Source organism: Schistocerca serialis, chromosome 11 (genome assembly GCF_023864345.2).
Source record: "Schistocerca serialis cubense isolate TAMUIC-IGC-003099 chromosome 11, iqSchSeri2.2, whole genome shotgun sequence".
NCBI classification, from domain to species: domain Eukaryota; kingdom Metazoa; phylum Arthropoda; class Insecta; order Orthoptera; family Acrididae; genus Schistocerca; species Schistocerca serialis.
The window spans coordinates 103003304-103024410 of NC_064648.1; the positions used below are offsets into that span (position 1 = coordinate 103003304).

The 21107-nt window shown below is 39.9% G+C and overlaps 1 protein-coding gene across 1 annotated transcript in view; it reads right to left on the reverse strand.

Moving 5' to 3' along the window:
- LOC126427276 (pleckstrin homology domain-containing family M member 2) overlaps nucleotides 1-21107 on the reverse strand; it is a 271933-nt gene that overhangs the window by 124291 nt on the left and 126535 nt on the right. Inside the window, exon 13 of the mRNA XM_050089544.1 lies at nucleotides 14688-14954. Within this exon, the coding sequence (XP_049945501.1) occupies nucleotides 14688-14954 (267 nt within the window). The remainder of the gene's footprint in view (nucleotides 1-14687; nucleotides 14955-21107) is intronic.

The following is a 21107-nucleotide window of genomic DNA, read 5'->3' on the forward strand; positions in this document are numbered from 1 at the left end:
GGGGAGAAAGAGGAACTGTATGGAGGGTGTATAAGGGCTTCCGAGCACAACTCTGTACCGTACTCTAAAAGACCTTGCCGACATGTGGGGTCATCCACGCTGCAGAAGTTCCACTGGGAAACCCTTACCCATCCACCATACAGCTCAATGTGATTTCCATATTTTGCAGTCCCAAAGAAAGGCATGTGATTTCCATATTTTGGAGTCTTGAAGAAAGTTGGTTGTGAGTTCCTTGATCAATCAAACATTATGGTAGCCGTTATGATGTGGAACGTGTCAAGTGCACAAGAAATGCACATATGAAAGAAGATTTTTTAATATATACATATTACAATACAGAGTTAAAGATTAATGTTTCTATTATTTACCCCATTCCCGTAAATGGCACAAAATGCATATACTATATTTAGAGATTTATTTATTCCTATTCAAGAATTCACCTATGGTATAGGAGGAGTTTGTAGTGCCCCCAGAATTTTATGTAAGTCTAGAGACACTTTTGTTCCAGCAATTTCAAACAAGCGTTATTTTAAAGCAGGGCTTAAGGATGAGCATGGGATACTGCACCCATTTATTGTTTGTGCAGGCGAAACTGGAAGGGAGATAATTTGTCGGCACTGGCAAGTGTTCAGCGCGACCTGCCAAGAATAAGCAAATATGGCCCGGAAGCTCCGTGGCCGGCTGCAAAGAGTAATGTAGCTTTGTATTGTTAAAAAACAAATGGAGAGACTCGAAATAGTGACTGTTTATTAGACGTTGAACTGCTGTTGAGAGTACTTGCACTGGATGTGGATAGTCAGCCACAATAAAAGCTTCTGTATTAATTGTGTTCAAAAATGTGTAATTAACTGATTCTGGGTGCCCGGTAATGTGTGGGCTTACGTCATAAAGTTTAGTTGTTTTTTTGTACAAAGTGGAAATAAATATGTTCTGGTGCATTGAGTGATATTCCAAGAGTATCGTATTTTTTTAAATAAGCACCGAAATCTTCGGAGAAGCGTCCGGTGCTAGGAGAAGACATCAGCGCTGCAAGAAAGCAGAACCAGCATTCTTCAACAATTAAGTCCACGAAAACGCTTAAGCTGTATAGAGAGAGCTTAACATATACCGGGCCACCGCAGGTTGTCAAGGAGATATGATTTCAATTTATTTTTGAAGCTATTACTGCTGTCCGTCAGACATTTTATTTCATCTGGTAATTTGTCGAAAGGCATCCGTGACCGTGGATCTGCTTCATACGAAGAGATGCACACCTGGGTACAATTGTGGTTGCGCAGGCAATCGTCAATATTTTTCTGTGAACGTATTGACCTTCTTGTCTCACAGTGGGATAAATGTGTTAACAGTTATGATGATTACTTTTGAAATAATAAGCAGTTTACTTACCTTTTTTCCCCTCTGTCTCATATTCATTTGACTGCTCCTTATCTAATAAACAATGTAAGCAATATCATGGTTGTGACATGTTGGATGTATGCTTCCCCTGTGAGACAAAACATCAAGTACAATTTAAATAAAAACACATAAATAAATAAAAGTCGTGGCAACGAGCGCTAGACCTTATCACGTTATTTGGCTGTAAACGGCTCTATTAACCTCTGTACAAACCTAATTCAGCACTCAGTGATTACAACTCGTTCCCCCCACTTCAAAAAACGACGACTTCGAAATAGCTGTTCGGCAGTGGCTGGCATATTTTTATGAGAATGGAATTCAAAAGTTGGTCAACTTGTAAATGCCAGAATATTGGTGAAAATTATATTGAAAAGTATATTAGAATCTATACTTTCATGTAATAACATAACTGTTTTAAAAAATGCACGTATGGTTTTAATATTAAAATGGTACTTACTCAAAAAAAGCGAGCCTCATATAACATCACACATAATAAACTGCACAGTTTGGTTGATAATGTACCGATCCATCGTGTTGTTCTAGTTCACAGAACAGCACAAGTGTTGACTGTCACAGATTTTTTAACACCGAGTTCCTGACAGTCAACTGTAGTTATCGATCATTCTGCAATGCAACAGAAGTTAACTACAACTTTATGGATCGTATTATAACAGGCTCTAGACCAGAAGCTTTAAAAATTATAGTCTAGCAGCACACAATTTAGTTGGTGATAGCTACCATACTGTGCAAAGACTGTTGGTCTGTGTTTCATCCAAGCACATATAACACTGAGAGCAGACATTTCCACAGATACACCTGGCCCAATTACGAATTGTCGGCTAGACAGATATCGTTCGTTACGAGCCGACAACTCTATTTGGTAACGAGGAGGGAAAGCAACTACCGCGGTTATTCGTGTGCCGAACAGTTTTGTGCATACCGACACCTACAGAAGCCGTAAATTGTGAAGGAACGCTCCGCTGCCACGACCGGTATCTACCGAGACGAGCTATTCGTATCCTGCCATACCTGACAACTTATTTTGGTCACAGTGCACTAGTCATTGAAAAGTTTGATGAGGGGGTGGTTGTGAAATTAAGAAGCAAAGAAAAGAAATAAGTAGAGAGAACTGAATTCTGAAAATAAAAGTTTATTCTCAGATTTTTTTTCTTTTTACATTGCACAAGGTAAATTCTCTGTTTATAAAATATACCAAATACACAGTAACAAAATAAATAAATTTAAATACAATTCCATTAAGCGTAAATAAACAAAAAGAGTATTATTATTTTTTAACTTTTGTTCTCCACACTGATGCTTTTCCTCCCCGCAGTTATTAAAAAAAAGCATTCTTTTTTATCACAGTGGTCAGCCTGATTAGTACAGAATTTATGCCAGCTCTAAGTGTTGTGCTCCGACTAATTGTGCATAAGGCATAAAACACACACCAACTAAAGTAACATTAGAAACTACAGTACAATATATAGTTAAATATATTATATATGTATACATATATATCTTATATCGGCAGCTATTGCACGCACAAAGAGAAAGGTTTACCCTGTCTTCAGGAATGAAAAGAGCACAGACAATCACAATTACTGACGAATATACTCTAAATTGTGCTTACCGAAATTGCACACACGTCAAGGGCAAGCCTCTCCGATAATACTTTCCGTCGATATAATACGTACTCTGAAGGGTACAGTAGATATTAACATTGAATTATGCTATTTAGCTGGGGTAACTCTGCACAAATATAGGCATTCCGAGGCTGTCTTAAATTTGTATATATATATATATAAGAGAGATTCTATTTCCGCAGGAAGTCTAATCTGTAAACAGGTATATGTGTGCGATATCTGCAGATTACACAACCGTAGACAGCTGGAAACACTGAGCAACAGGGGACAAGCTAGGTAACACGTACTAGAATCACAAAAGCTATGACACCGATATACATATTGCACAACACAATGTAGAAGACGAAACTTCCCTCATTGTGTGACCTACACACTACACGAATATACTGTGGTACAATAATGTGTAAATGCAGTAATACTGTTTCCTGACCCAGCAGCAGGGATTTTAACCCCACTGCGGCCACATTCAGAATAACTGTGTGACACGGTTTCCGACCCGACACCGACTGTGGCGTACTGCGAAGGGTGAGAAAATACGATTACAGCTGAGTCGATATTACTGAGAAACAAGTTAATGTATACGGATGGGGAGCCGACACTGTTTTATTGCCGCACTGAAATATTTGAGGTACTAGTTGAAATGGAACAAATTCTGCTACCAGTCACAGCACTGCCGAAGTCCAGTAGGAGAGATGCTATGGCCTCGTTAAAATTTACATGTGATTTCCTAAATGTAGCCTCTTCACTTTACAGCATTTTTTAAACAAGACATTTTTTTCTCTAATCAATACATACAATGAGTGATAGTGTAAAACACGCGTCAGCATAAATAGAGTTTGAGACGGTGGACCTGTAACAGTACTACTTCTGTAATTTTATTAAGTAATAGAAGAACTTTGCCAATTTGGGAGCAAACTACGAGACGACAGCAAAAGTGAAGATGGTACAAAATGCAGACTGGCAACAGCAATAAGAGCTTTCTTGAAAGAGGCGGTTGTAAACAAAGCATATATTTAAAGTGCAAGGAAGACTATACGAAAGCAAGAGTCTGGAGTGTAGCCTTACATAACAATGAAAGATGGACAATAAACAGCATACAGTGAAGAGAATGTGAACTCGGGAAATGTGGCGATATGCAGGAATTCTGAATGTTAGACGTGCAGAATGAGTAACCGGTGAAGAGGAAATGGATAGAATTGTGCAAAAAAGCTCTTTATAGATCAAATTGACAGAAAGTGAGGATAAGCTGACAGCACACAATCAATCTGGTGCTTCAAGGAATCATCAGTTTGGTAATACAAGAAAGTGGGAGGGCAGGATGCGGGAGTAGGAGGGGTATCTGCAGTCCACACTGGGTACCACAGCATAGATTTGTCCCTGACACTTATAAGCGTGGGCACACAATTGACAGCTTACGGTCTAGGCTCGACCATTTACCACGCACGTGTGCTTTTATTCACTAAAATAGTTTGTAAACAAAAATTATTCTCACATGGTAGTTGTGAAAGTGATGCCAATGATTTTAGTTTGATATATACTTCTGTGGACGCAGAGCTTGTAAGTCATTTAAATGCTTTTACGATTTGCTTGTTTTGTGAGGGTTTTCATTCTCTCAGTCTGTGTGGTAAGTTCAAATTTGAGATCGCAAAATAAAGAAAATCGATCTTTTTGTAGCAAAGGTACTTTGTCAAAAATGTTTGATAGACAAGATCTTATAAATTCAGTTTTGTTTTTGATAACTAATTTTGATAGATATAACTGTCATCATCTGGGCTTCAAAAAAATTTTCATTACAAAATGTGTTCATAGTAACTTAGAATGTCATTCCATTTTGTCATTATGTGGATAAAAAAAATCACATTATACAAAGGTTTGTCAGAAATAAAACATTTATAATAAAAAAACATCTTGTGCACATGGCTGTGAGCACTCACAAACGACTTTAATTCTTAAAAATCACAATATACAGTAAATGCGAACGGGCATTTTACTGTATAATGTGATTTTTGAGAATTGACAATCATTTGTGAGTGCTGAGCATGTGGACACAGCCATGTGCACAAGAACCTTTTTAACTGTAAATGTTTTATTTATGACAAACCTCTGTATAATGTGCTATTTTTTATTCACCATAATGACAATGTGGCACAATAAATGCATTTTATAATGAAAATTTTTTGAAGACCAGAAGATGACAGATGTATCTGTCAAAACCGATAGTCAAAATAAAGAAAAGTTTATGCTACTGATAGTTTTTTTGCAAAGTGAGACATAGATTGCTCCTCCTAATTTCTCAACATGAGAGAATTCAATCAAAGGTACTCCGATTGTTACAAATTTGAGGGAATGGACAGAGGCAATAACTGTTTAGGGTCCAAGACCGATTCATTAAAGATCCACAGCATGTGTAGCTGAATTTATGTACCAATTTAAGTGTATTAAATTATAGTTTCTGTCACGATCAGGATCTCTAATCAGTCACATGTGTTTACAACACGGAAATGACTGTTACACCTGTTATAAAATCATGAAACTGCAATAGCATGTTTTTGGATGTGGCACTCTTTCCAGAACAGTTTCACATTTTTTAATTATGTAATGCAAATACATAAGCACCTATTTTGGATCAAAAATGCCCAAGAGAATTTTCTTTTGCCTATTTTGTAACTTCTTACAGCAACGTATTTTCTTTCACTGTCTAAATGTTTTGAATGTGTAATCCGAGTCATAATCGGGATCATTGTTTTCAGATTAAACTGCGATTACTGTGCATCCTCATGCGATACAAGCGGCCCAATGCGAATACGTTTTCTGCTGCAAGAACTGGTCCACAGAAGTCCCAAACAAACATTTACTCATTTGTACATATGTAAATACAACTATTTACAAATATTTTTTCTGCATAATTCTTCTTCTCTAAGTTGTAAGGAAAGTTCCAAGGGATTTTTTTATTCTCGATGCAATAATACCTGAAAATTCTTTCGGAATTACTTTGTGATTACGATGATGGTGACGATGACGACGAATCTGTGAGCTGTTTCTCTGAGCCTGAAAATGACAAGGCTGAAGAAAGTAAATAGAATAAACCATTCTGATATTACTGCCACTTTAATGCCAGTTGATGAGTGACTTATTATATTTCGGGTGTGTTTCTCTAAGCAGTATTTGCCTAAAAATTGAAAGCAATGTGGAGCAAAATGCAGCTGCTATAGTAGAATATAGAAATTTCTGTTTGCATGCATTTGAGGTGAAAGCAGGAATTATTTGATGTGTTTGCGGGGCTGGTGGGGACTCGAGGGGGAGGAACGACGGAGCTCTACACCAGTTCCTAAACTACATACTTCCGCCACTGGGGAAAGGAGCAAAGCTCACTACAGTAAGCAGGTTCATGTAGAGGTATGTTGCTGCTGTCATCTCTCTGACCGTTGCAATGTTTAGTTTATCCCTGATTCAAAGGAGAGAGGAGATTTTAAATGCATAAAATTTACTTTTCCGGAAAATCAGTACACTCATATATCCTACCACAGGTATTTAAGTTCTACCATGTCGTTCCAAATTTTCCATCGCTGCATTTAGTTCCCAAAATGGCATGACTGGTAGCAACAGTTTGTTCCAAACTTTTACCTAAACATGAGAATCAATCTGGACACATTGTTCACCAGCTGGTGAATGCTTCCCAAGTCAGTTTTGATAAACACATCAAATCATCACATTTCAAATGTACAGCAAAAGACTACCTGACTAGCTTACACAAAAAATGGGCAAGAAACTGAATTTTCCAGCTACAGTGACTCGGCCACGAGAGAGCCGGAGACACTATCGTTATCGTCGGGTGCTCGGAGCTCCCGATCGAATCGCATCCTCCTAGTCTAGAGCGGGTAACTATCACAACTCTATATAAATGCCAGCAGCTTCCTCGCTGCAAGAACAAACAAAACAATACTCTGCGAGTCAAATTTCCAGGCACTACTCTTGCTGGCTGGTCCCACAATTTGTTTTCCAAAGCACTTCCCCATCTGGAAATCAGGTTTCAGAAACCACAGGGAAAACGGACACACTCGAAAACATTCAGGAAAGGTATGTGTGCAGTGGGCAGGTACTGTAATCCGCAACTAGTCAGTTTTCTTCAAAAGGAAAAAGTATTCAAATTCTTAAAAACAATAAAAAATAGCCTCTATGAACAATAAGTATAACAGGCTCATTCACTGCATAACCATGTATTTAGGAAAATTTTTTAAAAATCTGGAATTAGGAGCTTAAAATGTTACAAAACTGAAGATAGGGAGGAAACCAAACAGAATTACAGTCCACTGCTTGGCTTTTGCAAATGACTTTGCAATACTTTCAGCAAATCTAACATGGACAATTATTCAAATCCTAAAGAGAAAACTGTTAACGGAATTTGCTGAAGAATTTCAGCTGAAAAAACTGAATTCATCACCTAAAATAATGTACCAAAATGTAGAGAAATAAAATAGATAAAATAGAAAGGGTTAGTAAATTCCAATATCTCTGAGAAATTAAACGGAATGGATTAGAAAAATCTGCAGCAGATGTAAGAATTAATAAACCGGCAACACGACACAGTTTAGCTGAAAATATTTACAAAAAGCAGTGCATCACTAGAAATACAAAACCAAAACACTATTCACACAGAGGTTTGTCTCTCAATATTGAGTGATACAGCCTGAACACAACATCTTCTATACAGTAAGAGGGAATGTCACAGGACTTGTCTTATCACTGCATCACTCATTCCTACAGAGCTGGACTAAATAACAATGGAAATCCCAGGCTAGAATGTACAATAATCAGGAGGGACAGGTAAGCACTCATCTTTCCTGTGATTTTGAATGGAAAAAAGGAACCGCACTGAACACACGAGGTTACATTTGTCCGCCATTTTAACCAAATTTTTCTCAAATGTGCTTTAATTACATACAATGCAGTGTGAGTACATTTAATAGTAGACGGAGGGGTGATGTACGAAGTCTTACTGTGTCTCAAATACCTTTTTCATCCATTATGATTCTTTGAACTAGACAATTCTTCTCTTCTCCCTTTTCACAGAAGAGGTAAGTAAACATCTGTGAAAAACAATCCACAGTTTTGGTGCATTAGAATTGTCTATCTAGTCATTTCCAACTTTTGAAACTGAGGAAAAGTTAAATGTTGTTTGTGTGCCATCAGTGACAGCTGAACTCAGATGTTTTGCTGTGACCGTATTGTGAACTGAACAAACTTGTCGTCCCTACATTCCAACTCATAAAGCTGTCTGCGTTGAAACTGTCAGCATATCTCACTGGCTCACATTGTGCCCCTCAGTAAGCTAATTCCTACTGCCTTGCGAATATCCGACCTGCAAGAGATTTTCAATTCCAAAGTAACAGACAGTTCAATGGCACAATGGGACCAAAGAAAATTGTGAAGCCAATCCTGAGGACTTAAACAGTTGATATGAATCTCAGTTTTCATCCTAGGGAAAAATGAAATCTAGACCACAAATAGTTGTGCCACAGCAATTAAGACAAATGTACTAGCTGCCACAAATGCAGCGAGGCAGTTAGCAGAAGCGTACAACAACAATAATCTATGCTGTTGTGATTTTGGGCAGAGATAGACGTGCTGCTCCACACCATTCTGAAATTGTCACTGTTCCATCACTTCAGAACTTTTTAAAAACTGAAATGCCTCCAAATTGTGGTGTTACGTATTGAAACAGATGACTATCATTCTGAATTCTGCACTCGCACATAGTGTTTCTGAGTTAAAAGCAATGATCAAAAGCTTTTGTTATCTGATGGCCGCTATAAATCATTTTCAACAGTGTATGGGCTATACGCTGGTGCACAAACCTTAAGGCTAAAAGTAACTTTCACACAATGTGTCACTACCAAGGAACATAGCTTGATGGAACTTTGACTGTACATAGAAAGAACTGTTACAGTTTAGTACATGAGGCAACCTAAAGAAATATGAAGAGAAATGACACATTTCTTCAAAGACAACAAATATACTGAGGTCACAGCGATTTACGAGCGTCCCCCGGACATTACAAAAGGCGGGACGTGATTCTTAACAGGGTTTGTAATTGGCAGAGGCAGCAATGCACGTTCTGCAATGTGCCCGTGTGTTGGCCACAACGGTGGTAAGATACAATATAGCAGTGCCTATGTTATTCTGATTACGAAGCAAAGTTCCTTTGGACACGCGTGCAGGTGGTAAGAAGTTCTCATCTTAGGACATTCTATTCCTCCACCAGTGCTGTCGAGTACTACGGGACGGTCGTCGGTACAAGTGGACGTACCATAATACGTCTTCGCAATACATCCCAAATGTACGCGATGAGATTTAAATTGGGGGAGCAGGCGAGCCAGTCTATTGGTGAATACCCTCACGTTTCCGAGAACTACTCGATTCGTGCAGTTTGATACGGTCACTCACTGTCATCCATTAAAATGAAGTCGAGGCCAAATTCACTGCCGAAAAGACGCGAGTGGGGATGGAGTATTGTACCTTCTGGACCACCAAAATGATCACGTTCGACAACATTCTTAGATGCATTCCACATTCCGACCTCTCAACATAAGAGAGTACATAATACATCTGGAAACACTGTCAAATACAATCATTTTGGTGGTCGAGATGCTACGGTGTGGGGAGGCATAATGTTGCGCAACTGTACTGACCTCCAAATCTGTCACCAAATCTGTCAACACAATACACTCACCAGTCAATATTACTGTCACACTCTGTACATATTATCACAGGTCCGTTCAGACCCGACTTCGCGTTTACAGACAATGAGCAGCCACACCAATGGCGCAGGTGGAGTAGCTGCCGGGTCGAAAAGATATTTGGCAAATGGGCCAGCCTGCCCATTCTCCCGACTTAGCCCCACCGAGTACATGTGGGACGTTTCGGGGAAACGTACTGCGGCACTTCCGCGCGCACCTCTACCTCTACATCTACATCACCTGACGGCCACCCGGCCGTTTCCTACTGTGTCGGTGGGGGAACAGAACAGCCTACCACAAGAATGCCTTACCAACGTTGTGGCCAGTAAGGAAGTACAGTGCGAAGCATACGTCTGCAGCTGTGGTGACCACAAACACTATTAACAATCACATTCCACCTATCTTAATGTCTACAGGATTTTCAGAGTTCGAGGTGACTTCAGTGTAATTACTGTCTTTGAAGTTCTGTTCAACTCACTGTGTATTTCTTTCAGTTGCCTTCTGGACTACACCGTAGCAGTTCTTTCTACGTACGGTCAAAGTTTCATCGAGCTACGTTCCTCGGCAGTGACGCGGCACGTGAAAGTTACTTTTCTCCTAACGTTTTGCACACCAATGTATATACGAAAAGCGCCAGAATAATTACAGAAGAAAAGTAGAAATTGTTCTACTGCTTTTCCTTCCACCATAAAGAGTACAGTAAAGAGGGAGTGTCGTAACACTGTCGCTATTCACAATATACGTAAATGGCCTTGTGGATAACATCGGAAGTTCACTGAGGCTTTTTGCGGATGATGCTATAGTATATGGAGAGGTTGTAACAATGGAAAATTGTACTGAAATGCAGGAGGATCTGCAATGAACTGACGCATGGTGCAGGGAATGGCAATTGAATCTCAATGTAGACAAATGTAATGCACTGCGAATACATAGAAAGAAAGATCCTTTATCATTTAGCTACAATACAGCAGGTCAGCAAATGGAAGCAGTTCATTCCATAAATTATCTGGGAGTAGGCATTAGGAGTGATTTAAAATGGAATGGCCATATAAAATTAATCATCGGTAAAGCAGATGCCAGACTGAGATTCATTGGAAGAATCCTAAGGAAATGCATTCAGAAAACAAAGGAAATATGTTACAGTACACTTGTTCGCCCACTGCTTGAATACTTCTCAGAGGTGTGGGATCCGTACCAGGTAGGGTCGATGGAAGAGAGAGAGAGAGAGAGAGAGAGAGAGAGAGAGAGAGAGAGAGAGAGAAAAGATCCAATGGACAGCAGCGTGCTTCGTTACAGGATCATTTAGTAATCGCGAAAGCGTTACAGAAATGATGGATAAACTCCAGTAGAAGACTCTGCAAGAGAGATGCTCAGTAGCTCAGTACGGGCTTATGTTGAAGTTTCGAGAACATACCTTCACCGAGGAGTCAAGCAGTATATTGCTCCCTCCTACATACATCTCGCGAAGAGACCACGAGGATAAAGTCAGAGAGATTAGAACCCACACAGAGGCATACCGACAATCTTTCTTTCCACGAACAATACGAGAATGGAATAGAAGGGAGAACCGATAGAGGTATTCAAGGTACCCTCCACCACACGCCGTCAGGTGGCTTGCGGAGTATGGATGTAGATGTAGAAAGAGGTGAAGGCTCCAATTGCTACACACGAGGCTACAGTCAGTTAAGAGGCCAAAGAACAAGCATAATATTTAATCTTCAATGACAGCAGTGAGTCAAATCTTTACTTTCCAATCCATTGAGAACACTACAAAATGCACAACAAAAACAGGCATATGTACATTATTAAGCCTAGTGAACACGTACTGTCCGGCAGGTTTACTGCACACTGGACTGTGACTCAAACCCAGACCTCATATTTTGTAGGAAGTTCAGCTACTGACCGAGCCATCTGCAAGACCAAAGCGTGCCTGCGGAAATCGTCTGCGGGGCGCGAGTCGTGCCGGGACGGCAGAAAACTAGTTCACAGTCACAATCCGGCACACAGTTTTAATGTGTCGATACGTTTCGTAACCGTGTGCGACTGACTGTGGAGTGAACGATTTGTTCGTGTGCCGGCAATGACGATCACCCACCCCATTCAGACATGCAGTTTCAGTGTTTCTGGAATAATACAAATAAAATGCTACAATTCAACAAAAAAGTTGCTACCCGAGTGTCAGTGTGTCGCACAAATTAAATGACAGTCTGTCTAAACCTTCGAAGCAGTCTCTTATCTGACTAACAACACAAGAGCAAAACTGAGAACAATAACTTTTGCAGGAATGCCATGTTGACTATAGTCAACTTGACAACTGCACAAATTTAAAGAATTGTTCACATTTAGAGAATACAATGAAACTGAACAACACGAAAACTTGGCAATAACTGGTGCCATTGCAAGAGAAGTATATTATTATGCTTCCCTGTAGTCATGAATCACAAGAAGTGGAGTACTTCATCCTACATTGAAAACATGGCACAATGTCATGTGGATTTACCTTGACGCGAACTATTTTAAATTTCCATGAATCTTAACTGAAATACACAAGGACCTTCATTTATCAAATGATATCTCAGCTGCTCAGACTGTGACGAGTGAGGGCTAAAGTGAGCTCTTTTCAATAGCGAAAACTGTGCGATTGTAAAGAAGTTTCAAATGGGATAGTGTGTGCTCTGGGTGATGACGTACATCAGAAATTTAGTACATATCTGTCCTTAGCATTACACATAAGTCATCTAAAATCTGCTCCAATGCCTCTAGGGGAAGAACAGTAAGGATCAAACACTGTAACATTCAGGCGACCATCATTTTGAATTGTCGTGGTCAGTGGACATTAGCACTAACTGTCAATTTAGTGAAAGATTAGCATGATCATGTTATCTGTATGTTTTGGAAAGCACCAAGCGTTGGTAACAATTTTTTCCATACGTACCACTAGAAAGAGCTGACTCTTACATAAGGTGTTTTGGCTTATTTCATTTATATTCCTTTCTTTGAATTCAATGTAACATATAATGCGTAGCAACTCAAAATTTGCTCTTGTGCGTCAGCATTTCCAACTTCTGGCCGTTTAACAATCAAAAGCAGCACAGACCACAGGTTTGACAATTTAGTGACAATGTGATTAGTGTACGGTATTCCAGTAAAACTGTCAGTTTCTCCACACCACTGTATCACATAATTTATTTTGGATGGTCAGTTCAAGTAAACTCAATTTGAAGAGTGTATGATCTCTTGATGAGTGGCCAGATATGCCTCATAAATCCAGTGTCAAAGGCCACAAGTGTTTGTCCAGAATACACTGTCATCAGGAAATTAACCTCAGTGTTGTATTAATCATGCTACATCTTCAACAACAACGACACTTATCCAAAACACCAAAAAGTCTTATTTTTTACACTCATAGTTCTGGTGGCACTTCAGTTTTTTGGGCACATCTGTTACTTGAACATGAGAGTATTACAGCTTTGAAATTCACTGTATATTAACTGAACACAAAAATAAAATGTCTGATACAGCAGAATAGAAATACTGACCTTGTTATTGGAGTAAAAAAGAAGCTGAAAAATCCCATATTGAGACATCCTACCCACAACGGACCCTTTAGTAGGGAGAAGGGATGGGATGATAGTTATTAAAAAAATAATTAAAATATGATTTCAACTTCTGTCATTTGTAATAATCTATGTGAAAGAATTTAAATGTGATAGATAAGATTTAGCAGGCAGACACAATGAGTGCTGACGCTATGAAACACCAAAATCGTTAAACACAGGGTTTAAAAATGGTGAGAATGTAGCTTGAAAATAAATGTTATATTTGGGAGTGGTGCAATTAGTACTTGTTATACTTCAGTTTAACAGCATTGGATAAAGTATAAATATAGTTTTCATTTGAATTACCTTTCAACGTATTTTACACTATGGTAAACACATGTTGACATTTTCTCAGTCCGTAGGAAAGAATTGGGTAATTCCTCGATTAAGGGACAACAGTACCTAACAATATGTTCAGTGGGTCCCAAAAGTAAATATTCCACAATATGAATGACAATGCATTTAAAGTGCCTGTCCTAAAATTTGCTCATTTTATCCTGGGGTGTCCACCATTATCAGCCATTAACTAATACTGGAGGCATCTATTCAAGTTCCCAATTAGTACCACTAAAAACGAGGACAAAGTTTAACATTCAACCAACAGCTTGTCAGCAAATGACCAATTACTACAAACAATAGAATATTCACTGCCATTATTGAGGAACAAGTAAGTCAGATTGCCAAAATAATACTGCCTCTTTGGTATAAAAAATGCTACAAGTAATAAGCAGACTTTTTTTCTCAAAACTAGACACAAGAAAAAAGACAAAGAGGAAGGAAGTGGAATCTATCCACACGACAGGTCAACGACAATACTGCACGCAGTAAATACACAAATATTGTAATAGGCTGCAGATCTGATTCCACATAAAAATTATACAAAGACAGAATACTAAAAACAGCCAGCCCTGCACAGCAACCGAATAACTTGTAGAAAGCAGAACAGACAGAGCGCTACACAAATGAAATTGGCAGCAAATTCATACTGAGATTCCCTATTTGGATTTACGAGCACCTCGCACCAGTACGACGGCAGATTTTACCCGCCGTGCACACAGAGCCCTGTCAGGCATTTCATGACAACTGCCATTTCCCCCCCCCCCCCCCCCCCCCCCCCCCCAGGCCTGTCCTTGCACCTACAAAACGACGCAGCGGCGGCAGTACTCGCGGAACGCGGCCACCCCATCCGGATGCGGCACGTTTGCGCCCACCTCGTCATCTGCTGAGCCCATCCCTTTCTCCGGGACTTTCCGCACACTACCCTCTGACCGGGGACGACCCGTGACGCGCCGGGGAGCCTCCACGACACTCACGTCCAACTGAGCCTTGAGGCGCGCCATGTCATCCGCCGACACCTCCGCGACTGCCGGAGCCGTCGGTCCGCCCCGCACCGGGAGCAGCAGCCGCGCCCTGGGGCCGCCGGGGACCTTCTGCGAGACGGACGCCCGGCGCGCCGCCACGTCCAGGTGGCAGAGCAGCGAGCGTGCGCAGTCGCCATCTGGCGTCGCCAGGGCTAGTGGCGGCAGTGGGTGTGTCACGGGATCCGGAACCAGGATCAACGTCTGCAGCCGCGGGCCCGCCTGCAAATGTCAAACGGGCTATACATTGCTTTTCTGGTGTATTATGCTACGAAAGATGGTAATGTTATGTCTAAGAGGAATAATTAGTAGATAATTAACATATAATTATAAGAGTTGAGAGGCATGAAAGGGAAGCAGTGGTTGGGAAGGGAGTGAGACAGGGTTGTAGCCTTTCCCTGATGTTATTAAATCTGTATAGTGAGCAAGCAGTGAAGGAAACAAAAGAAAAATTTGGAGTAGGTATTAAAATCCATGGAGAAGAAATAAAAGCTTTGAGGTTCGCCGATGACATTGTAATTCTGTCAGAGACAGCAAAAGACTTGGAAGAGCAGTTGAGCGGAATGGACAGTGTCTTGAAAGGAGGATATAAGATGAACATCAACAAAAGCAAAACGAGGATAATGGAATGTAGTCAAATTAAGTCAGGTGATGCTGAGGGTATTAGATTAGGAAATGAGACACTTAAAGTAGTGAAGGAGTTTTGCTATTTGGGGAGCAAATTAACTGATGATGATCGAAGTAGAGAGGATATCAAATGTAGAAGAGAAATGAAGAAGAGAAATTTGTTAACATCGAGTATAGATTTAAGTGTCAGGAAATCGTTTCTGAAAGTAGTTGTATGGAGTGTAGCCATGTATGGAAGTGAAACGTGGATGATAAATAGTTTGGACAAGAAGAGAATAGAAGCTTTCGAAATGTGGTGCTACAGAAGAATGCTGAAGATTAGATGGGTAGATCATATAACTAATGAGGAGGTATTGAATAGAATTGGGGAGAAGAGAAGTTTGTGGCACAACTTGACTAGAAGAAGGGATCGGTTGGTAGGGCATATTCTGAGGCATCAAGGGATCACCAATTTAGTACTGGAGGGCAGTGTGGAGGGTAAAAATAGTAGAGGGAGACCAAGAGATGAATACACCAAGCAGATTCAGAAGGATGTAGGTTGCAGTAGGTACTGGGAGATGAAGAAGCTTGCACAGGATAGAGTAGTATGGAGAGCTGCATCAAACCAGTCTCAGGACTGAAGACCACAACAACAACAACAATTAACATATTTTTGTTGTGGTACGTAATTAGAAATGCTGTAACAGTAATGTACGATCCACTGTTAAGAAATAAGTATTTATTCTGATTTGACAAAAACACTCACTGAAATCGTCGTCATTGTTGTCGTGCATAGTTTCCCATCACTTGCAGAGTCTGCTTGGTACAAAGGCCTCTCTACCACCTCTCTGTTTTTAAGCTGTGTTTACACAGGCCATATTTCCATATTTTACAGATACGTACAACTGCAACACTTTTGTCGTTAATAATGCTGCAATGAGGCTGCATTAAACAGAAATATTATGGGATGGCCTTTGCCAAAACAACTGTCTGCATTCTGTTCTGCTGTTTCTTCATTTTCTGGACAATGAAACACTTTTTTTTGCTATAATTTTGTTTGTTATAAGATCAGAAACCAAAGACAGTGATTCTGTAATGAATGTATAATCAAAAATTATCAGTCCTGCCATTGCTGAAAGGAGGCCAATAAAAAGGGATAGGAACACAAAAAATTATACTATGTGAAAGAAAAGTGTGATAATTTATAATTATAGCTTCAGGTTTTTACTTTTTCATTACTAAAAATATAATGGTATATAAATTATTTTGGATTTGGTTAACATATTTTTTGCAAAAACCTAACATTCATTAAAAATATATGACAAAAATCCTAAACATACCAAGAATCTGGAAATATGTAATTTAGGAGTAGTAGCTTTAAACTCTCATAAAAGAATAGTATCACTGTTAAATTTTGGCCAGTCTTCTTAATAAATAAAATATTGAAAAAAAATCACAAAAATGGCTGGAATTCTAAGAAACGGCAAGTCTATGTGTCAAAGTGTTAAAATGATTTTCTATCAAGACCACATAAGTGGAAAACCAGTACGTCTAGTCCTTCCTCCAGGTAAATAAAGGTGGTGCGTGAAGAAATAATCATCAAAATAGGTGGTTTAATCGGACAGCATAAGATTTCTGTTGATATGCTGTAAACATGCTCAATTTATATTTATTTTCTGTAAACATGAAAGTATGTTTGTAAGAGGTGATATTTTTCAACTGGCACATACTGCAGCAATTCTTCTTCATCCTAATGTTGTGATATGGTCTCAGGATACGCTTTTATTTATTTTCACAATCTTACACTTTTTAAAAATCTTATTTTGTGTTTTTGGACAGAGGCTCTTTCTGCTATGAGTAAACTTTGCTGTGTGTTTACAGTCTAAACAGTTTGTCTCTCACAGTATCAAACACAAACATTAGAAACCAGTCCACAATTCATCTAAACAAGCGTCAGAAATTAGCTGACTATTAGATTCAATATAGTTCGTGTAACCCCCCGCCCTACCGCATCCCCCCACTCCCACTCCCACCTGTCTCTCAACAAATTGGCACACAGTTCTGCTGTTAACATTTTCGCACACTTACATGAGGTGCTATCCAACATTTTCTGGACTGGTGCTGCCATCTGTTGAAAACCTTACCTTTGGACGAATGGTCACCATCACCATCTAAATAGTTCCCATGTGCACATACACACCAGTCCCAGAGCTTCTGCCACTGGTCAAACGTTTTCTAGAAGTCTCATTCTTTGACGGGGTTTATCACCGGCAATGATGCTTCTCGAATCCTCTCTAGAATATCAGAACCGACTGCCTTTCGACTCAGTTTCAGTTTTGGGAATAGCGCGAAGTCGCAAGGTGCCAAATGTGGCAATTACGGTGGGTGGGGTACAACTGCAGTGTTGTTTTTTGCCAAAAAGGTCCCGGTGAGCAAGGACTTGTGACAGGGTGCTTCGTCGTGATGCGGCAGCCAGTTTCCTCGACGCCAAAGTTCGGGCCGTCGTCACCGCACATTTTCACGGAGCTGCCGCAAAATGTCACAGTAGTATGCGGAATTCACTGTTTGGTTGGGTGGGACGAATTCTTTGTGCACAATGCCCTCGGTATCAAAGAAAACAACCGTCACACTCTTCACTTTGCTCTTCACCTGTCTCGCTTTTTTGGGTCTCGGTGAGCCCAGGCTCGTGCTCTGCCCCCCAAACACTTGTCGAATCATTACAAGGGTCTCTGTAGCACTTTTCCTGAGATTCGCACAGAATTTGAAACACACACGCTGTTCTGCTCGCGGATCGATATCCTCCTCTTTCACCTTTCACCTATAATTCTCAGTAGTCCAACTGCATCTCTTGGAGCTTTTCCACTTCTAAATCCATTACTGTTCCTCTGCAATAGTTTTTTCCAGTCTTCCGCAAAGTCCTATATTTTATCACCTGCACAGAACTTTTGCTGCATGAGAAATCAAACTTATGGATCTAAAACCCTCACATTCCTTTGCACTGCTTTTCTTCTCAATCAGATCATTACTACAGAGAGAAAGTCATCCTGTCATTCAGTTTCATTCATAATATTATTAAATAGATGAGTTAGCTCTTTGACACCACTACTTCCAAGGCTCTTGAGCAACTCTGCTGGTAATCCATCAATTCCACTTACTCCGTGATTCTTCACCTCTCTTAAAGCTCTTTCTACTTCTACTTCTCCTTCGATCTCCTCCTCTTTCACCTTTCACCTATAATTCTCAGTAGTCCAACTGCATCTCTTGGAGCTTTTCCACTTCTAAATCCATTACTGTTCCTCTGCAATAGTTTTTTCCAGTCTTCCGCAAAGTCCTATATTTTATCACCTGCACAGAACTTTTGCTGCATGAGAAATCAAACTTATGGATCTAAAACCCTCACATTCCTTTGCATTGCTTTTCTTCTCAATCAGATCATTACTACAGAGAGAAAGTCATCCTGTCATTCAGTTTCATTCATAATATTATTAAATAGATGAGTTAGCTCTTTGACACCACTACTTCCAAGGCTCTTGAGCAACTCTGCTGGTAATCCATCAATTCCACTTACTCCGTGATTCTTCACCTCTCTTAAAGCTCTTTCTACTTCTACTTCTCCTTCCAAGATGCAGCATCCTTTTTTCTCTCTTCTGCAACTCTTGCCTCCTCTTCTAATTCAATATCATTCGGTTTTTGATCAGCCTCATATAGGTACTCTACATATTCCTGACACTTTCCCAAAACTTCCTACAGTTTATGAACCATTGAACCAATGAACCATGATAACATCACTTCTTTCTATTCCCACACTCTTACTGCTTTTCTTTGCTTCCAAGACTAGGTCAGCACCTTATCTACACAGCATTTTGTATTTTACTTCCTTTTTGTAGTTTCTCTATTTCTTTGTCATCTCTTTCACCTACATCTTCATTGCCTGTTCTGTTTCTCTCCTTAATTCATTATTCAGCATTCTGTACATTCTTTTCCCTTTTTCAGTTCCTACTGTCTTCCATTTTCTTGTTTCATTCATCATATCCAGCTTGTCTTTGTTACCCATTCTTTCCTTAGCCTTACGAACTACTTCACCCCTACTATTACGTCTGAATATTCCTTTAAGGTTTAGCCTGACACACTTCCATTTCTATTTGCACTCTCCTCATAGGACCCTCCATCCAATTTTGATATAAATATGTTTTCCAGCTCAGCATCCTTACCTTTTTCCTTTAGTCTTTCTAGGTCAAACTTCTCTCTTGGTTTTCTTCTCTCACTCCTTTCAACCTCATTTGGACGTCTGCCACCACCAAGTTGTGGTCCGATTTATATCTGTTCCAGGATATGCTCCGGCATCCTTTAAGCATACGATATCATCAATTTGTTATCTGTTGTCTTTCAGCCTAGATATTTATGTATATCCTCATCTTCTGTGATGTTCACACAATGTGTTTCCAATCAGAACTGAATTTTCTCTGCACAAATTAACCACCCTTTTCCTCCCGTCATTCCTGTTTCGCAATCCAAATCTTCTAACCACTCCCTCTTCTTTTTCCTCTCCTACCACTGCATTCAAATCCCTCATTACAACGATCCAGGCCTTTCTTTTTTTCTTTATCCATAATTTCTTCAATCTTCTGATAATATTCCTCTACTTCCTCATTAGTGTGCTGATTTATTGGCATGTATATATGTGTTAAAATGACATCTTTCTTTTCACTTCTTAATCTCAACATCAGCCTTTCAACTATTTAACTCATGCAAATGTTTAAAAGAGCAGCCCACTAACAAAAACCAGCAATACATTTCCCATTAATGTGAATACAGCTTAGGCAAAGAGAAAATTACCTGCAGTGCACAGATAACTGAGCTACACAACTGTGATGTCCGAGTTGCTTTCATTAGGATTTTACTGATGTCTATCACAAATGTATAAGGTAGGACTGGAAAGTGACACACAACAATTTTTTTCTACCCTGTTATTGCAGCTGAAACATCAAAATTTCACGATGATATAGTTTGAAGTTTGTGCTCAGAAGGTTTTTGTTTTCAAGTGCAGCTCTAGCAAGAGAAGCCTGAACTACGAAACAAGCACAGCATGCATGTTTCCGTCATCAATCACCAGCTTGTGAAGAGAAGCAAAGTGTAGTTCGCTATCTGTGGACAAAAGAGCATAACCGAATGAAATTCACAGAGCACACTTGGTGTGTATGCGGATGACTGTGCGAATTTTTCCAAGAAGGTCGTGTGAATCTTTGTGATTCACCACATTCCATGTGCCCGGTATCAGTTGCAAACACATACAATGACAGATTCATTGATATAACAATTCTGAATGACCAGTGTGTGGAACAACAAACTTTATCGCAGCAGTTCTACATATCCTACAACGCAGTGTACGATACTGTTCGTGACACTTTGAAATTTTGTTAAGTTAGTGCTCTCTGGGTGCCTCAGAACCTGACAGACAACCACAAGGACCAACGAATCGTGACAAGCTTAATGCATTAAGCCGCAGAAGGGTACAACTTTCTGAAAGGACTCATCACTGGTGATGAGTTGTGGACATATCAGTACATGCCAGAAACCGAGCAGGCTCGTATGGGGTGGAAGCATGCTCGTTCCCCAGTAGGAGAAAATTAAGTCGACTCAACCTGCTAGGAAAGTGCTCGCGGCAGTGTTATGCGGTATGCATAGCGTGTTACTGGTGGACTTCACTGAACATTGGACCACTGTGAATGTGGCAGGCTACATTAAAACTTTGGTTAAGTTGCGACGTGT